Source organism: Myotis myotis, unplaced genomic scaffold, assembly GCF_014108235.1.
Source record: "Myotis myotis isolate mMyoMyo1 unplaced genomic scaffold, mMyoMyo1.p scaffold_m19_p_19, whole genome shotgun sequence".
Classification (NCBI taxonomy): Eukaryota; Metazoa; Chordata; class Mammalia; order Chiroptera; family Vespertilionidae; genus Myotis; species Myotis myotis.
In genome coordinates, this window is record NW_023416323.1 from 42,545,585 (window position 1) to 42,565,350 (window position 19,766).

The 19,766-nt window shown below is 60.3% G+C and overlaps 1 protein-coding gene across 8 annotated transcripts in view; it reads left to right on the plus strand.

Moving 5' to 3' along the window:
- MYLK3 (myosin light chain kinase 3) overlaps positions 1-19,766 on the plus strand; it is a 36,831-nt gene that overhangs the window by 8,390 nt on the left and 8,675 nt on the right. The window contains exons 1-6 of one of the 8 annotated variants that reach the window (XM_036345725.1): positions 3,065-3,270; positions 16,125-16,215; positions 17,412-17,751; positions 17,996-18,375; positions 18,550-18,655; positions 19,105-19,198. In XM_036345725.1, the coding sequence (XP_036201618.1) occupies positions 3,253-3,270; positions 16,125-16,215; positions 17,412-17,751; positions 17,996-18,375; positions 18,550-18,655; positions 19,105-19,198 (1,029 nt within the window). In that variant the 5' untranslated portion in view covers positions 3,065-3,252. Of the gene's footprint in view, positions 1-3,064; positions 3,271-6,806; positions 6,932-9,956; positions 10,650-16,124; positions 16,216-17,411; positions 17,752-17,995; positions 18,376-18,549; positions 18,656-19,104; positions 19,199-19,766 lie in introns of those variants that run through there. The other 7 variants (XM_036345728.1, XM_036345727.1, XM_036345724.1 and 4 more) reach the window with 7 other exon arrangements.

A 19,766-nucleotide genomic window follows, 5' to 3' on the forward strand; every position in this document is an offset into this window, starting at 1 on the left:
CTCATTGTTTCTCCCTCTCCCTTCCTCTCTGAAATCAATAAAAATATACTTTAAAAAGTATATAAAAAGAAATATAAATAAAAGTTTAAAAACAAGTGTACTCTTGTGCCACTTGGTCGTGGCCAGAATCTCACAGCACATACGTGGCTGCTGGGAGGTGGGATGCGGGCTGGGAGGTGGGATGCGGGCTGGGAGGTGGGATGCGGGCTGGGAGGTGGGATGCGGGCTGGGAGGTGGGATGCGGGCTGGGAGGTGGGATGCGGGCTGGGAGGTGGGATGTGGGCTGGGAGGTGGGATGCGGGCTGGGAGGGGCGCTCTGGGAAAGGCAGGACACTCACTAGCCAGGCACTCACCCGAGCCACCGGGAAAAGCCCGGTGTCCTTGTAAACAAGATAGAGGGAGCAGAGAGCAGCACAGGCGGGCGGCCGGCCACTCCAAAGAGGGCGGGCTGGCCTGAGCCGGGAGGCAGGGCCTTGGTGATGAGCAGCAGGGCTCAGTCCCCGGCCCTGCTTGTAGCATCTCTCGCAGTGACGCAGATGGGTTATCCCTGGGGTGCACGTGCCCAGAGGACAGGGTGTATGGCCCTGGCTCCCTCGGTGCGGTCAGGCCACGTCAACAAGGTGGTATCATTCGCCATTTCCTGACCACCAGCGCCCCTTCCTGAGTACACCATCCCCCAGTCCGGGTGCTAAGTCCAGGGGCTCCCGTCCGAGCTCCCCTGAGAATGAGTGATGCAAAGATGGGGGAGTGGCTGACTTCATCCACCCCTCCTCTGCCCTCCCAGCCTTGTTTCTCTTCTCCCAGACCTCCATTTAGTGAGCACTGGGTTTCTGGATTTTATCTGTTCCTTCACATTTTCTCTCTCTCTTTTTTAAAAAAAATATATTTTATTGGTTTTTTACAGAGAGGAAGGGAGAGGGATAGAGAGTTAGAAACATCGATGAGCGAGAAACATCGGTCAGCTGCCTCCTGCACACTCCCCACTGGGGATGTGCCTGCAACCAAGGTACATGCCCTTGACGGGAATCGAACCTGGGACCCTTGAGTCCGCAGGCTAATGCTCTATCTGCTGAGCCACACCGGTTAGGGCCACATTTTCTCTCTTCTTATCCTGTGCTCCAGTAGAGTGTCTCTATTTTATCTTAGGAGTGTTCGGAACATTTTGTTTTAGCGATCCTATTTTAAATCTCAAATTGCTTTTCAGATTGTTCTCATTGCAAATCAACCTCTTCTGGTTCTACCAAATCTTTCTGAAATCTCTCTGAGCCGAGTTTTCTCCTATTCCCTGCCCATCGTTGTTCCCACCAGGATTTTCACATCTGTAGGTCTGTGCCTTTCTCAAGCTGCTGCGTCGGCTCACATCTAGAGCTTTGCGTGTAAGGCCCATGGGCCAGGTGGCAGCTCCCCAGCGACATTTCTCCCTGGTGCTCCGGACCTGAGGTGGGCGAGGGGAACAGGAAGGAACTTGTTTATAGGCCAAGGCCACCTGATCGTCAGGACGAGAACTTGACTGTGGGGTCTCGAGCCTTGATGAAAAAGCCTTGGGTTCTCCAATGTCAAGTTTAATGTCTTTCGAGAAGAGCTGCCAGGGACGTGTCTTTGTTTTTGCCGGAGGGCCAGTGCCAGCTGCCTGCACTCACTGAGTGTGTGAGGGGTGGGGGTGGTAAGCGGGTGGTGGAGCAGAGCAGGTGGGGACAGTTGAACGCCCCCCCTGCCTGGGCTCCCTCAGCCTGAGTGACAGCCCCCTTTGCAGCCCTCAGACTCGCCCTGCCCTCCTCGGTGTCCTGTCTCTGCCAACGCTCTCCCATCAGCCTCAGGGCTTCCAGGCCCACGTCAGTCTCACCCTGCTTGGCACTCCCCGTTCTCCTTCAGGCTGCTGTGCTCCTTTGTGGCCTTCTGCCCTTTCGTGCAGAGAATAAAGCAGAGAGCACGCTAGTTCATTAGTAAAGGCTCAAGAACAGCACACGTTTACTGATTGTTACCCCACAAGTGGCATTTCTAGCAAAAGAACTATACGTATTCCCACTGGAATAAATTTTATTGCTTAAAAAGTGTACAAGTGATACTAAAAACGTGCGCCTGAGGAAAATGCAGGTGCAGAAGCATGGACTGCGCAGGGGCGCTGCCTTTTCTAAGCAGACCAGCTGTCTTCCACCCGACGCGGCTCTGAGTGGCACCCGCTGAGAGGCGGTGCAGAGGGGACCAGGGTTTCTCCGTTTGGGTGGAACGTGGGCTAAGGGCCAGTGAAACAGAAAAGCAGTAGATTTTGCCTTTTTAGAAAAAAAGAACTGCAAACTAAAATGTTAACCAGGAGGGGATAGAAAGTTCCCGAAGGTGTATGGCCAAGTTAAAGTCCACAAAGCAGCACGTCAAAAGGTTGATCCGACCGGCTGGTGTGGCTCAGTGGTTGAGTGTCAATCTATGAACCAGGAGGTCACGTTTTGATTCCCGGTCAGGGCACATGCCCGGGTTGTGGGCTCGATCCCCAGTGTAGGGTGTGCAGGAGGCAGCCGATCCATGATTCTCTCTCATCATGGATGTTTCTCTCTCTCCCTCTCCCTTCCTCTCTAAAGTCAATAAAAACATATTAAAAAATAGTTGATCCTATCTGTTAACAAAGTGGACAGCCTGAAAGCAAGATGCTTGGGCACAGACGTGTAAACATATTAGCAGAGTCCAGGCTGTCCACTGCATCGTTTCAGGAGGAGAGCAGGTGTCTGAGGGCTGCTGTCCCCGCGGCTGAGCTGGGGACCAAGGAGGTGGCCTCTGACTTGCATTTGTCCCCCCAGCTCCCAGAGACGTCCTGGCTTCTCTGTGGGTTGCTCTGGGCTAGTAATGGCAGGGTTAGCTGCGCGGCCTGGGGTGGCTCTTGGCCTGGCTGCCACATGCCACTTAGGGTTTCCAGGCAGCCAGGCTGTCCCACGCACGCAGGGCTGATGCACTTGTGGCTAAATGCGGTGTGCCAGGCCCCGGGCCAGCTGCAGGGCAGGAAATAGAGCGCCACCTCCATCACCAGGGAGACAATGGTCTGCGTGCAGGCTTTAAAGCTGGGCCAGCCAGAGGCACAGAGGCAGGTCTGCGGAGAAGGGAGGCAGGAAGCAGAGGGCAGCCGTGGGTTTTGTCTCGGGCTATAACTGCTGACGAGCCACTGACCGCCCCCGAGTGTAAGCGGGACTGTGTATAAGATGGAGGTGATATTTGCACATCTCACTGGGGACTTCCAACAGGATTGCTGACGGACCACTGGGATCCATGGATAGAAGGTGGTATGTAAGTGCACATGCTAAACATTCCGTGTGTGTGTGTGTGTGTGTGTGTGTGTGTGTGGTCAGCAGGTGCCCAAGGGGCATGCAGACCGGCTGGAAAACCGTTTTAGACTCTGGTCAGAACCAAACCACAGTGACAGCGGACCCTTTTCCGGGCATGGATCTGTCTTTGGTCCCGGGCAGGTCTGGGGGAGTCGGCGTGTAAGGCTTGAGAACTGTTTCAAACCGACTGTGCTGGTTGGCAACGAGCTGCTGGAAGCAGTGGGGTGCTTTAGGTCAGCGGTTCTCAACCTGTGGGTCGCGCCCCCTTTGGGGGTCAAACGACCCTTTCACAGGGGTCGCCTAAGACCATTGGAAAACACATCTATAATTACATATTGTTTTTGTGATGAATCACTATGCTGTAAGTATGTTCAATTTGTAACAATGAAATTGGGGGTCCCCACAACATGAGGAGCTGTGTTAAAGGGTCGCGGCCTTAGGAAGGTTGAGAACCACTGCTGTAGGTCATCAGAGAGCGCCGAGGTTGAGGGGCGGCCCCAAATGTTTGCCGACTTTGCTCTAAAAAACTCCCCAGCGAACGCCTCCGGGAAGTTTCCGAGTTGCATGTGGAGTCGGCAGATTCGTTTTCCCGTTGGACGGGGGTAGCGTCTACCTTAACACCAAGTGCAAAGAGGAGCCTCCTTCCCCCTGGGGTTTGCTGACATGAGGAGCCCGAGTTCTGTGTTCTGCTCGTTTGAGGCTAAGCAAGGAGTTGCGCTCGGCCGTCCCGAGAAGGTGGTCAGATGCTGGCTGTCAGCCGGGGTCCCGAAGGAGCCCGCCACCTGCTCGTGGTTCATACACCCTCTTGGGTACATACAGTCTGGAAAATTCCCGTGGGTCCAGGGGAATGGTGACTGTTACAGAAAAACAAACTTGTTTGATAATGCAAGGACTGCACATTTTTACAAATCAAAATAAGTATATAAATGAGACACAGAAGACTGGCCAGTGTAGCTCAGCGGTTGAGCATCAACCAAGGAACCAAGAGGCCACCGGTTCCATTCCCGGTCAGGGCACATGCCCGGGTTGCGGGCTTGATCCTGTGTTTGTGTGTGTGTGTGTGGGGGGGGGTGGTGGTGGTGGTGGTGGTGGTGGTGGTGGTGCAGGTTGCAGCCAATCAATGATGTTTCTCATTAATGTTTCTATCTCTTTCACTTCCTCTCTCTCTCAAAAATCAATAAAGAAACATTTAAAAATAAATGAATGAATGAAACATAGAAAACAAAGATCACCTTCAATTCTCTCGTGCAGAATCAGCCGTACTGGCATCTGTATATTTTAACCCTTTGCAGTCCAGCTTTATTTTTGGAATTCAAACAGTCTGGTCCAAATTAATTGACAGGATTGAATGTTGAACTGGTTTGTGGTGTCAACCTCAGCCTTGACATTGGGCCTGCTCCTAGCGCCTGGCCTGTCGAGTCAGCCTCCACGTTGGACCGAAAAGGGTTAAACACAAATGGGATTCTATTGTGTGCACTGGTTTCTCGGCCTACTCTGGGGGTGCGGTCTTCCCCGTGGGCCTAGAAAGGATGTCACCGATCCTTAGGGTCTCCAGCCAGCTGTTGTGTGTGGGGCCAGCTGTTGTGTGTGTGGGGCAGCTGTTGTGTGGGGGGCCTGCTTCTGCTGCGGGCATGGGGGGTGGTTGGACGAGGGCTGGCACTTGTAAAAGAACTTTCCGAGAGTCCTTCTCTCAGATGCCTCCGCTTCCTTAGCGCCCCTGTGTTTTGGCAACAGTGCACCCCCAGGACTGGTAAACACTTGCTGGTTTCAGCTTCTGTGTGGAGGCTGATCCTGGGCCTGCCCCTCCATTTGTACCTGCTGTGAGGTTCACCCCTCCTGTTAATTTTTTAAAATATATTTTTATTGACTTCAGAGAGGAAGGGAGCGGGAGATAGAAACATCAATGATGAGAGAGAATCATGAACCAGCTGCCTCCTGCACGCCCCACACTGGGGATTGAGCCCATAAGCTGGGCATGTGCCCTTGACCGGAATCAAACCCGAAACTTTCAGTCCACAGGCCAACGCTCTATCCACTTAGCCACACTGGCCAGGGCTGCCCCCTCCTGTTCTTCATGCCAACACCCTGGTTGAGGCATAACTGATGTGCATTGCAGTGCACCGACTGAGCAGCTGCTGAGTCCAGCACCGCAGAGGTGCGTGCACCCCCCGGGGCAGGGCACGCCTCCAGCCTCCCAAGGGGACTCTGTGACCCTCCAGGTCAGTGCCCTTCACCCCAGGCATCACTTCCTCCATCTCAAATGCGAGCTGCATCCTCTCACTCCCCACTTCAGGACCTTCTGTGGGGTTTCCGTCCCCTTCTCCTGCTGCTTTGGGTCCGCAGGTCTCTGCCTGGAGTTCCCAGTCCTCTCTCTGTGGGTCCTGCCTGCTGGGCCACTGGGCCTGCAGCGACCTGAGGCCCGTCTCTGCCGGGCTCCATGGGGGGCTTGGCTCCCTGTGTCCTTGTACAACTGCCCTTGCCGTGGCTTCCCCACAGCACACCCCGCCTGCAGGCTCAGCTCAAGTCCCACTTCCTCCAGGAAGTCCTCCCTCTTTGCCCAAAGGTTTTCCAATGTCTCAACCTCCCTCCACACCCTGAACGAGCTGTCACCTGTGACTGGGTGTCTGCAAAGTGCTGGCGCCTGGACGCCCCGCCGGGATGCCGCTCCTCCTCCCGCTCCCGTGGCCGTTCCGTCCCGCACAGCCGGGCTGCAAACCCCTTCTCCCCTCGCTCTCGCACCCCTCCCGACCCAGACCCTGCTCCCGGCTCTTCGCTACCCAGCTCAGCCCCGTCCTCTCCCAGACCGCAGGGCCCACCAGCCGTTCTTCAGATGTGACGTCAAGAACTCTTGCCTGGCCGGCGTGGCTCAGTGGCAGAGCGTCAACCTATGAACCAGGAGGTCACAGTTCAGTTCCCAGTCAGGGCTCGGTCCCCGGTAGGGGGCGTGCAGGCGGCAGCCGGTCCATGATTCTCTCTCATCACTGATGTTTCTATCTCTCCCTCTCCCTTCCTCTCGGAAATCAATAAAAATAGATTTTTAAAAAATCCCTGTGACTAGGCTCCCAGGCTGGGTGCAAGCAGCCCCCATGCGGAAAAGCTTCCTCCCTCGCCCCCCACTGTGTTGCTGGTCAGGCCTCCCCCTGCCCCAGGTCCCCCTGCAGCAGCGATTCCCAGCACGTCCCAGGCCCGCACCAGGCCTCTGGGGTCTGAACTCAGGTCAGCTGGGCCCTCAGGCTCCCCCTCTTCCCCTCCTGGACCACATGGTGTTTGTTTCCCAGCGGGACGCTCCGCTAAGTGGCGCAGGAAGTAGCCCCCAGGGGGAGGACAGCCAGCAGAGCTGATAACCAGTGCCGCGGGCGCCTTGGGGCCGGGGCAGGGTCAGATAAGCGGAAATGCCAGGCTTATCGGCTGCCTGAGTTCTGGAGAGGTGTCCCTGCCGGCCAGCCCACCCCACTCCCCCACTCCCCGCGGGCGGGTGGCCGGGCATCTCCAGGGGAGTAAACACGGAGCTGGCAGAGCCCCGCGCCCGCGGCAGGATGAGGACTCTGTGCCCGTCTCCGGCACTGCTCGGCCCGGGCGCCAGGGGCCACCCGCGGGCGTCAGGTTACACCCAGATATTTGCGGTAAGACAGCCCCTGGCCAGGCTGCTTTCAAGTGGGAGCCGGGGAGCAATTGTTATGGCGACAGCTGGTCCCCAGACTTGGGGCCTCCCGCAGGGTCCAGGCCGGGTTGGTCACCTGAAGGAGGTCATGGCAGACCAGGCGGGGGGAGCTGCCCCGCGTTGTTTGGTCAGGACCCTGCAAGGCTGGCTGGGGCTCTGGTCACCTCTGGGGTCCTTTCCTCCATCCACATGCGTCTCAGCTAAGGGGGCCTGCAGGGAGGGGGCCTGGGCGGGCAGGGGCCTGCAGGGAGGGGGCCTGGGCGGGCAGGGGCCTGCAGGGAGGGGGCCTGGGCGGGCAGGGGCCTGCAGGGAGGGGGCCTGGGTGGGCAGGTGCCTGCAGGGAGGGGGCCTGGGCGGGCAGGGGCCTGCAGGGAGGGGGCCTGGGCGGGCAGGGGCCTGCAGGGAGGGGGCCTGGGCTGGTGCCTGCAGGGAGGGGGCCTGGGCGGGTGCCTGCAGGGAGGGGGCCTGGGCTGGTGCCTGCAGGGAGGGGGCCTGGGTGGGCAGGTGCCTGCAGGGAGGGGGCCTGGGTGGGCAGGTGCCTGCAGGGAGGGGGCCTGGGCGGGCAGGGGCCTGCAGGGAGGGGGCCTGGGTGGGCAGGTGCCTGCAGGGAGGGGACCTGGGTGGCTGCTTCCTTTCCCACCTTCGCACCGTGAAGCTCTTCTTCGCTCTGTGCTCCGACCGCGGGACAGTGTCTGCCGGACCCGAAGGGGACGTGCTTCTATGTTATTGGATTGATTTCTTATTTCTTCATATTTTTTTGTTAATCCTCCTTATATTTTTTTGTTAATTTTCCATTGATTTTTAGAGAGAGTGGAAGGCAGGGGGAGAGACAGAAAGAAACATCGATGTGAAACACATCGATTGGTTGCCCCCTGCACTCACCCCGACCAGGGCCGGGGAACCTGCCACCGAGGTACATGGCGAGACGCAGACCCAGAACCCTTCGGTCCGAGGGCCGGTGCTCTACCCACTGAGCAACACCGGCCAGGGCTTAAACTTTGCATCTAACCTGCCTGCCAGGGCCCAGCTGCTGTCAGAGGGGAGGCCTGCTGTCATGCCGCCATCAGTGCTCTGACCGGGACTTTCCCTCTCATTCTGTGGAGACGGCCGTTACCCCGTGTGCGAGAGCTGCATGAAGGCGGTGGGGGTGCAGTTGCTGACTGCTTGGCTCGGCTGGGGATGATCAGACGGACCCGCAGAGCCAGCGCGTCCTCCCTGACACAGTCCTCTGACCCCCAGGGACGGTGGGGTCCTCCTCGCCACACCCAGGTTGGGGAGTGGGGGCCGCCGCTCTGGAAGGAACCCCTCAACCTTGTATTTCTGTTTCCCTCTTCCTCCACCTGGGGGCTCCGGGAAAGCTGGCTGTCACCAGACAGGCCAGCGAAGAGTCTTGGGATTCAGTGGGGGCTGACGCCGCCCACGGCAAACCGAGGTCAGCCCGTGGTTTTCAGGAGTGGATCGGCTGCCCGTGCTCACCCGAGACCCCAGCCGGGCTCTCCTGGGGCGGCCGAGAGCCTGGGGCCCAATCCCTCTGGTCTCCCTCTCTCCCTCTGAGGGCCTGGAAGGAAGCGGAGAAGGTGAGCGGCTCCCCAGCGGCCTGGGGACTCGGTGGCACCCCCCGCGTCCCCACCTGAGGTCGACTTGAGCATTTGCTTTCGTTGGCTTCATGGAATGCCGCTCCGTCCAAGTTCCACTGGAAACAAGGGCCGTGAGGCCCAGACGCTTGGAGACCACAGGGAACCGGGCTTCTGGGTCACTGGGGCCTGACCCTCCTCGGTTTCAGGGGAGTCGCTCTCCGGGGAGCAGGTCTCGCTGGCAAATGTGCCCCTGAGGGTCTGGGCGGAAGAGAGCGCTTGGCGAGGACAGCCGGGCCGTTGGGCCTCACTTCTATTTTTAGATGCAAGTGCCGAGTGCCGGAGGGCCTGGTGTGGGGACTCACCCACAGGCAGCCTGACACTCCTGTGGGGACATCTGCGAAGCAGGAGCGCCGACGTGTCTTCATTAATCAATTTTTTTATTTTAGAGAGAGAGGGGGAGGGAGAGAGGACCAGCGTTTGCTGTGCCACTGATCGATGCATTCACTGGTTGATTCTTTTTTTATTTTAATTTTTTAAAAAATATATTTTATTGATTTTTTACAGAGAGGAAGGGAGAGGGATAGAGAGTTAGAAACATCGATGAGAGAGAAACATCGATCAGCTGCCTCCTGCACACCCCCTACTGGGGATGTGCCCGCAACCCAGGTACATGCCCTTGACCGGAATCGAACCTGGGACCTTTCAGTCCGCAGGCCGACGCTCTATCCACTGAGCCAAACCGGTTTTGGCTTATTTTAATTTTTTTATTATTATTTTCAATTGATTTCAGAGAAGAAGGGAGAGGGAGATATAGAAACATCAATGATGAGAGAGAGTCATGGGTCGGCTGCTTCCTACATGCTCCACACTGGAGATGGAGCCCGCAACCCGGGCATGTGCCCTGACCGGGAATTGAACCGTGACCCCCTAGTTCATTGGTCAATGCTCAACCACTGAGCCACACCAGCCGGGTCATTGGTTGATTCTTGTGTGTGCCCTCACCCGGGATCGAACCCGCAGCCTTGGCGTATCGGGACAATGCTCTCACCTACTGAGCTACCCGGCCAGGGCCCAGGTTTTGTGTTTAATTTGCAGAAGCTTCGCCTGTTTCACTCGGCACACGTCAGGGCGGCCTCGCCTTTGTTCTCAGTCTTGCTTTTCATTGTGAATGTGTGTGTGTGTGTGGCGGGCGGGACCCCACAGCCCTGGGATCCCTGAGGCCCCTCTGGGAGTCCAGAGGAAGGACCCCCGCCCTCTAACCTTCGGTTGTAGCCACAGGAGCTCCCTCCTGCCATGGGCAGATTCTTCAGCTGTCTGCCCATCAGCACCCTCTCAGGGAGGAATGTTCAGTGCTGCCGTGATGTCAGAGGGGCCCCAGGAGCGGGGCCTGGGCCAGACCCGCCTCCCTCCCGGCAGAGTGGGAGATAAGCGAGGGCTCAAAGAGAGCCCGCAGGTCCCGGCTGCGTGACCGACCGGGGATCGCTGTGCGGGCACTGGGCACGGAGGCAGCTGTTAGCGCCCGGAACCATGACCTTGCAGACGCCACCGTCCCAGTGAGGCCGGGCCCTGCGTGCGCCCCCCTGCTCGCCCCGTCCAGCCTGCGCCGGGATGTCGGGGGCCTCCAAAGAGGGCGTGGGGGCCCGGGGGCTGCCGGCCGCGGGCAAGGCCTGCTTGTCCAGCCTGGACCGGAAGCTGAGCGCGCTCAACGAGAAGGTGGACAAGCTCCTGCACTTCCAGGAAGACGTCACGGAGAAGCTGCAGGGCGTGTGCCGAGGCCTGGACCACCTGGAGCAGGGCCTGCACCGGCTGGAGGCCTCCCGGGCCCCGGACCCCATGGGGGCTGGCCCCACCCCGCCGGGGGACCCTGCCCCTCCTGGGGACGCGCAGGCCGGGTGGCCCGAGGTCCTGGACCTGGTGCGGGCCGTGCGGCAGGATGCGGCCCAGCATGGCGCCCGACTCGAGTCCTTGTTCCGGGTGGTGGTGGCCGTGGACAGGGCCCTCGCCTTGGTGGGGGCCGTGTTCCAGAATTCCAAGGTGGTGGACTTCATCCTGCAAGGCAGCGCCCCCTGGAGGCGAGGGCGCCCGGCCCCAGGCCCCGCCGAGGTTGGTGACCGCGTCCCTGCCCCGGGTCCTGGCTGGAGGGGCCGCGCAGGGCTGGTGGGGAGGCTGGCCAGGTGGCTACTCTTAGGAGAGCCGGGGGCTTTTGTCTCTTCTCCTCCTCCTCCTCCTCCTCCTCCTCCTTCTTCTTTTAATATATTCTTATTGATGTCAGAGAGCAAGGGGGAGAGAGAAAGAGAGAGAGAGGAACATCAATGATGAGAATCATGGATCGGCTGCCTCCTGCAGGCCCCCCACTGGGGATCGAGCCTGCAACCCGGGCCTGTGCCCTGACCAGAATCGCACCGTGACCTCCTGGGTCATAGGTCAACGCTCAGCCACTGAGCCACACCGGCCAGGCCTCTTCTCCCCTCTTGTGCCTCCTGTGGGACCAGTTGATGAGGAAAAGGGGAGCAGAGCCGTGAAGGTCATAGGCGGATTCAGACGGGGGGCGGGGGTAAGCTGTGGGCAGTGGGCAGCTCCAGGGGACACAGGCCCCGAGGGAGCGCGGGACCTCGAAGCTCCCTCCCACGCCATGACCTCTTTGCTCCTCTGTGTCCCCCGTGGGTGGCCGGTGGGGAGCGGCCCGTCTACCCCGACAGGGCCCCATTCAGAAACCCAGCCCCCTCCCTTCCTGTCCGCAACCTTGTGCCCTGTCCCCGTGTGGGCGAGAGTGCAGCTGCCTGCCGGAGGTGTTGACAGGGACCCAGGGGCACACAGGCCGGGCGGGCAGGAGCCGGAGCCTGGGGGTGGAGGGTGGCATCTCTGGGGGCCCCACTTCCCAAGGTTGCGTAATCGAGCCTGGGTCATGGAAGTTTGGCTGGGGTGTGCGTGTGTGTGTGTGTGTGTGTGTGTGCGCGCGCCCGCGCCCGTGCGAGGTGTGTACAGGCAACGCTGTGTTTGGGAACAGCAGAGGGGCAGCTGCTTAGCAACACTCCGGGGCCTGGAGCCCCGCCTCGGATCCCTGCTGGTGCCCTCCAGCCTCTGGCAACAGAGGAGCTGGGGTCTCAGGAGCTCGCCTCCCTTCCTCACCCCCAGCCTGGCGGGGGCTGTCCCAGCTGACCCTCCCCTCTGCGCCCCTTTCCCCAGCGCCGCCTCCACCCCAGCCCCCTCCTCTCGGCACCAGCCCTGTGAGTCCGGCCCGCAGGGGAGTGTGGCCTGCTCTCGCCACTGATAACCACCCTCAGCTTTATTTTATTTTAGTTTAAAATATGTTTTATTGATTTCAGAGAGGAAGTGAGAGGGAGGGAGAAAGAAACAGCAATGATAAGAATCATCGATGGGCTGCCTCCTGCACGCCCGACACTGGGGATCGAGCCCACAACCTGGGCAGGTGCCCTGACCGGGAATTGAACTGTGACCTCCTGGTTCCTAGGTCGACACTCGGCCCCTGAGCCCCCAGCCAGGGACCAACCTCAGCGCTAAATGAGAATTCATCTAAGACGCGCACAGGGGCAAACCATCCCTGGGCTGTGGAGAGCAGTCCCCCTCCCGCCCCGTCCCCCAGGCCCAGGACGAGCCCTGCCCCCACCAGAGGTGCCGGCTTCCTGCAGTGCCTTCCAGAAATAGCCTGCTATCTGTAAGCTCCTGGGGGGCACCCCACCCCGTGGCTTTGTTCTAACTCAGTCATTACCCACCTGTGCTGCCTTGGTAGTTTTTTACTTCATGGGGGGGGGGGGGGCATCGTTTCACATTAACCCCGGAGAGCTCCCTCGCCTTTGTCCGTTGGGTTGCAGTGGCTCCGTGGGTGGGGGGCTGTCTCCGTCTACGGGCGTGATTCACTCGGCCACCCCGTTGCTGCTCACCCTGCCCCTCCTTCCTGGTTGTTGGGAAAATGGTGCCGTGACTGTCCATCCAGGCGTGAGTCTGTCTGTCGGACGCACCTCCTGGAAGTGGCGATGCTAAGACACAGGGTGACTTTGTGGAACCGCAAAGCCACGCCGACTTCAGAGGAGGGTTCTGATGTAGGGGCTGCCATGACACAGGGGCGCGCGCGCTGCTCACGGAGCTCACGGCTCGTTGGGTGAACGAAAACGGAATCACAGTGTGCGTGTGCGTGTGCATGTGTGTGCGTGCATGTGTTTTAACGTGTTAGTGTTAATCATGTCAGGCATTTATAAAATAGAGATGAGAATGACCTCAGTGAGACCCATGACTAGAGGCCAGCGGTCCCCCCCGCCTTCCTCTTTCCAGTATTTTGAAGCAACTTTGATGTATTGGATTGTTTCTTCTATAAACATTTCAATATTTTTTTATCCAAAAGAGAAGGATTCTGTTGCTTGTTATCAGACCTAAGAAGTAACGTAATATCACCAATGTTAATGTCATCACAGCGTTCACATTTTCTTGGCCATCTTATGCTCTTCTTAAAAATATTTTTAAAATTGATTTCAGAGAGGAAGGGAGAGGGAGAAAGACATAGAAACATCTCTTTCTGGAAAAGAAGTGCAAGTGAGAGAGAGAATCATGGATCGCTGCCTCCTGCACACCCCACAGTGAGGATCGAGCCCGTAACTTGGGCCTGTGCCCTGATCAGGAATCGATCCCTGACCTCCTGGTTCCTAGGTCGACGCTCACCCACTGAGCCCCGCCGGCTGGGCTGCTCTTTTTTTAAATTTTATTTTGTTTTTCAAGTACAGCTTACATTCAGTATTATTTTATGTTAATTTCGGGTGCAAAGCATAGTGGGTAGACATTTGTAGAACTTACGAATTGATCCCCCTGACGCGTCTGGTACCCACCTGCATCCTAGTTCCCACATCGTCACTACAGCCTCACTGACTGTTCCCTGGGCTGTGCTTACATCCCGGGACTCTGGGTGCCTGCCCGCCTGTCCTTCCCAGTCCCTCCACCCTTCCACGCAGCCCAGCCCGTCTCAGGCTCTTCTTTCCTTACAGTTTGAGTCAAGCTCCAAATCAGGCGATGGGCTATATGCTTCATAGACCAGCATTTTGTCTTTAATTCACGAAGAAATGAAAACTCTTCACGAGGGAACACGTCCAACAACCGAAACGGGCGGAAGCCTGTACCTCACGGCAGTTCTCACCCGCGTTTCTGTGCCAGGCGGTCGCGCATCCTCCGGACTGGGGGCCTTCGCACTGTCCTGAGCGGCTGCTCCGTCCTCCCCTTTCCCGCCTGGCCGTCCTCTGGTTATTCTGTTGGAGCCGCGGGCGCGCAGGCGTTTCCGGGCGGGGGAGGGCAGGAGCTTTCTCCTCCCCGAGTCCTCACGCGTCTCGTCTGCTCGGCTCTGACCGGCCGCCCGTCTGTCCTTGTGTGTCACACACATCCGGTGGCTACAGCAGGGCTGGGCTGCTCTCCCAGCCGGTCGTCCACGCCCCTCCGTACCCTGTGCCAGGGCTGGTCACGCGGAGGTGCCGGGGGACAGGAGACGGGCGTGCGCCGAGACCCGGCCCCAGCCCGTGAACGCTTTGTTGGCTGAAAACTGCTGCAGGACGGAGACGTTCCAGGGATCTGATCTGTGTGTCTGAAGAGAGTAGGGGCGTAGTATTCATCTGTGCAGTTCTTCATGTTATTTATTTATTTTTAAAATAGGTTTTTAATGATTTCAGAGAGGAACAGAGAGGGAGAGAGAGAAACATCCATGATGAGAGAGAATCATGGACCGGCTGCCTCCTGCACGCCCCCCACTGGGGATGGAGCCCGCAACCCGGGCCTGGGCCCTGACCAGAATCGAACCGTGACCTCCTGGTTCATAGGTCAATGCTCAATCACGGAGCCACACCTGCGGGGCCAACTGTTAAATTTTAAACTCGGGCCATGACTTCGCCCGGGTCCTCCTTGGGCCACATGGGATGCGGGGGCTCAGACAGGGCCAGCTCAGCGGGGGCGGGGCCTCGTCCTGCCGGAGCCATTCAGCGATGCCAGGCCTCTGGCCGGTGCTGGGCCTCTCTCTCTGCCGCACCGCACAAGGCAGGGCCAGAAAGCTGAGCCCTGAAGACAAAACCTACGTGTGCATGTGTACGCGTGTGCATGTGTGCGTGTGTGTGTGCGTGCGTGCGCGCCTGCCTGCACCACAGACAGGGAGGGAGAGCACAATCTGAGCCAGCCAGGTCTGCCAAAGGACAGTCTGTCCAAGTCCCCGTCTCCCGGGGGGACGCCAGGAGGCGCCTGCGATAAGGCCTCCAGCGCGCCCCCCCCCGCCCCCCCCCCCTCCCCGGCGGCGGCGCTGGCAGGACAGTCTCCCGGGTCACAGTGATGATGCTGGTGGTGACCCCGAGGACAGCAGCTAGAGTTTTTTAAATCGATTTCAGAGAGGCAGGGAGAGGGAGGGAGAGAGAAACATCCATGATGAGAGAGAATCACGGATCAGCCGCCTCCTGCACGCCCCACACTGGGGATGGAGCCCGCAACCCGGGCCTGTGCCCTGACCGGGAATCGAACCGTGACCTCCTGGTTCCTGGGTCGACCACTGAGCCACGCCGGGCGGGCACATTTTTCAATTAATTGCTGACCACACTCCAGGTGCGGGCTCCTGCGGGCTGTTCAGAGGTAAGGCCGCGCTGCTGGCGCTGGGCTCCCGGTGTCCTTACCGGCCGGGCTCCCGGTGTCCTCACCGGCCGGGCTCCTGGGGCCCAGACTGCTCTGTGGCTCAGGCAGGACACCACCACCAGGGCGCTGCGCACGTACCCTGTGCTGGGCACCCCCCTCAGTGTGTCCCACAAATGGCCTCCCCCCAGCCTCCTGCGAACTGACCTCTGTGAGTAGCTAATATTCTCCCCATTCCACAGATGAGGAAAGCGAGGTGCAGAGAGGTTAGGGATCTCGGCCGAGTGGTGAAGGGGGTGCTCGCGAGTCCATGAGTCCGTGCCCCTGGCCACACTGCTGTACCGGAGAGGGGGGCCACCCGCCCGGCTCCCAGGCAGGCGTATTCTCCCGTCAAGGCAGCCCCCTGCAAGCATGGGTTCAGTTGACTTAGGATCCAGCCCAAACCAACACCACTAGCCGTGAGCGACTGATCAGAGCTGACATTTTGAAATTAAACTTCTTTTCCATCCCTGCTCTGAGCATCGTGAGGTCCACTCTGTGTCATCCTGTCAGGGATGGGCCTGCCCTGACAGCGACTCATGTATAAGGGGACCTAGGCCCGACTGGGTGGCTCAGTGGTTGAGTGTTGACCTATGACCCAGGAGTCACGGTTCCATTCCTGGTCAGGGCACAGGCCCGGGGTGCGGGCTCCATCTCCCGTGGGGGGCGTGCAGGAGGCAGCCGGTCGATGAGTCTCGCTCATCATTGATGTTTCTGTCTTCCTCTCCCGTCCTCTCTGAAATTGATAAAAATATCCTTTTTTAAAAGAAGGGCCCTGAGGATGCCTGAGCTCCTCTGTCTGAAGCGGCGAAGCAGCGTCCCCCCGGGTGTGGCTGGGACGGCGCGCGTGCTCGTGGCTCCGGCGTGGCGGGTGCGCAGCGCCTGTCTGTGGCCCGAGGCTGGCGAGGATGACAGTGTTCGTGGTTGTTCTTTCAGGACAAAGACAGAGAGGAGGCGGAGGGAGCCAAGCCGCAGCTCGCGCTGAGCAGCCGGGGCGTGCAGGCCGAGCTCCGGGGGCCTCGGGAAGGTGAGTGCGCCCGCCGCCGCCTCCTGGCCCCACACCTGCAGCTTCAGACTCACACCTTCACCGGCATGGGGGTCCCCAAACCCCCGAGCACCTGCCAGGAGGCCCCCCAGTTGTTTATTTTAGTTTTTAAATAAAAAAAAAATATAGAGCCCTGGCCGGTGTGGCTCAGTGGATGGAGCGTCGGCCTGCGGACTCGGGGATCCCAGGTTCGATTCCGGACAAGGGCATGTGCCTTGGTTGTGGGCACGTCCCCAGTGGGGAGTGTGCGGCAGGCGGCTGATCGATGTTTCTCTCTCATTGGTGTTTCTGACTCTCTATCCCTCTTCCTTCCTCTCTGTAAAAAATCAATAAAGTATATTTAAAAATATATATATAGAGAGAGAGAAACATCAATGATGAGAGAGAATCATGGATCGGCTGCCTCCTGCACCGCCCCCACTGGGGATGGATCCCGAAACCCGGGCCTGTGCCCTGACCGGGAATTGAACCCTGACCTCCTGGGTCATAGGTCGACGCTCAACCCCTGAGCCCCGCTGGCCGGGCTCCCCAGTTCTTTCTGTCCTTCACGTGTCCTCGTGAGACGGACAGCCAGTCGCTGTTGTAAAGTCACCTGGAAAGTGCCTCTCTCGTGGCCTGTGCCACCAACTTGATGCCCAGGTTCATGTTTCCACGTTACTCTAGCTTTTTATGGGCTGCTTTTATTAATTTATTTCCTTTTATATTTTTGCATAATATTTACATGGTTCCAAAGTCCAATGGACAAAACAGGTACAAAGAGGAGTCAAGCTTGTCTGGCTTCCTGCCCCCACATGTGGCCGTTTCTACAAAGTGTGTGTCTTACCTTTCCCCGGGGGTCTGGTCTCTTTAGGCCACATTGTAAGTGGTTACACCCACGCACATGCACATGTACGCACGCACACGCACACACACACACACACACACACGCACCGCACACAAGCACACACGCGCGCACTGCAAACATGCACGCACGCACACGCACACATGCACAGCACACGCACGCACACACATGTACGCACGCACACACGCACAGCACACACATCCTAGATAAACAGTCACACCGCACACCTGGCTGTCTCACCCTCAGGCCCCGGAGGCCCCGTGGCTGCGCAGGCAGGCCTCCGTCTTGTCTGTGGGACAGACTCCCCACGGGGCTGCTTTCTCACCCGTCCCCGTAGAGAGCCAGCAGGCTGACCTGCCGGAGGGCACAGCGGCGAGGCTGCCCGCGGTCGGCGCTTCGGGGATGGGATCCGACGTCCTGGCCCAGCCCGAGGCCCGGCCCGAGCAGGGAGGCGGGGTCCCCAGCCCAGACCTGCTGCCGCCCACAGAGGCAGACGCCGCCGCTCCCGGGGCGTCCAGCGAGACCCCCGAAACCAGCCAGGCGGCGGCACCAGGCGCAGAACAAGGGTCACCGTCCAGTGGGGCTGACACTGTGCCCGCAGAGGAGGGCGTGACGCCGACCTCAGGCCCACCTGCCGGGGCCACCACAGCTCCCCAAGGCGAGGATACGCATCCCAGGTGAGGGAGCTGCTGGAGCAGGTGCGGAGGGGGCGCGGAGGGGGGAGCGAGCCCTGGGGTGGGGCTGGCTGGCAGTGGCTGTCCTGTGGAGGCTCCCGGCCAGTGTGCACGGGGTGGGACCCGGCCGTGGCGTCGAGGCGCGTGGCTGCCCGGCAGCGCCTGAGTCGCCCTGTGCCCTGGGCGGGGTGACCATGGGGACGGCAGTGTGTGGCCCTCAGGGCTGTATCCCCCCCCCACCCCCCAGGCTCTCGGTCCACGTGCAGGAGACGGACAGGCCCGGGCAGCTGCGGGAGAGGCCAGGGGGCAGCCTCGGTGCCGCGCCCCCCGCGGAGGCCCCCGCCGCTGCCCAGCCCGGGGAGCGGGACCCGCCTGTGCACGGGGACGGGCCCCAGGCCCCGGGGCCCGAGTCAGGGGAGCCGAGCCCGGAAGGAGCCAGCGTGTGGCCCCCGCTGCCAGCGCGGAGCGGCGACGGGGGAGCAGAGGCCGCGGACCAGCCGGGATCGGCAGCCGGAGCCGCCCTGGCACCGAGCGGGGCCCCGGGCCCAGGAGCGGGGGACCCGGAGCCCGGGAGGGACTGCGCCCCCGGGGGCCTGGGCGGTGCCGAGGCTGGCGGCCTGGTTCTGGGTAAGCCCGGCAGGTGCCCCGAGTGCCTGGGCGTGGAGCGCCTCCTGGGGGGGGTGTGTGGCCTCCCTCGGCGCCCCGGGGAGGTCACGCGGGTCTGGGGGGCGGCCTGCTGGGTCTGGGGCTGGTGCACAGCTCGAGGGGCCTGGGGCTCACAGGCTGCTGCCTCCCGAACAGATGACAGCCCGGCCCCGCCGGCCCCGTTCGAGCACCGGGTGGTGAGCTTGAAGGAGGCCTCGGCCGCGGCGGGCTATGCCGTGTGCCAGCACCAGGTCCTGGGCGGGTAGGTGATGGCGGGCGGGCGGGCGGGCGGGCGCAGGAGGGGGGCAGCGACACCTCAGAGCCGGCGGGTGGGTCTCAGGGGCTGGGTGGGCTGTGCCGGGCTGTGGGTGGACAGTCCCCAGGGCGGGGTGAGGAGGACCCCTGGAGCGCAGGACGGAGAGGGGGACTGTGCCTGGAGGGGACAGGAGGGCCGCATGACAGGGGACGGGGGGGGGGGGGGCGGGGGGTGAGAGGGAGTCCTCCAGTGAAGCTGGCTGGTGGTGTGGGAGAGGGTGCTCCCTGGGGTGCAGCGCGGCCTGGGGGTGCGGGGTGAAGCAGTTTTGGTCTAGGTTTTAGGGAGCCCATGTGGAGCGGGTGTGATGACACGGGTCCCCCTGGGCGTGTGTGGGGGAGGGTGGGACCGAAAGCAGGGCCCGCCTCCTGGGCGCTCAGCCCCTGTGTCGTCTGCAGGGGCCGGTTCGGCCAGGTCCACAGGTGCACGGAGAGGTCCACGGGCCTGGCGCTGGCGGCCAAGGTCATCAAAGTGAAGAGCAACAAGGATCGGGTGAGCGGCCGCCCTGCCAGCGGCCTCTGATCAGGCTCAGGGCTCAGCACGTCCTTCTCGGCCCCTGGGCCCCAGCTGCCCAGACCCTCCGTGCTGAGCAGGAAACCCTCCCCTTTCCTGCCTCCTTTGCCCTTCCCACCCCCACCCCCCGCAATATGCTTTTATTGACTTCAGAGAGGAAGGGAGAGGGAGGGAAAGAAACATCAATGATGAGAATCATGGATCGGCTGCCTCCTGCACGCCCCCCACTGGGGATGGAGCCCATAACCCAGACCTGTGCCCTTGGCCAGGAGTCAAACCCTGACTTCCTGGTTCCTAGGTTGATGCTCAACCACTGGGCCCCTGTGGATGGGCTCTGCCTCTTTTCCACGACTCCCACGCCCCAGTTTGCGGGTCACCTTGACTCCCGGCTTTCCTTCCTGGGCCTCAGGCTCCCTATCTGTGAAATGGGCGGGTCTGACAAAGGCCCCTCCTATTGTAAGCACCCGGTTTGGGTGGTGAGTCGAGGAGGCCTGTTGTGAGAGCCGGAAACAGGGTGTGGGGGGCACGTGTGCCCATGTGTGAGTCC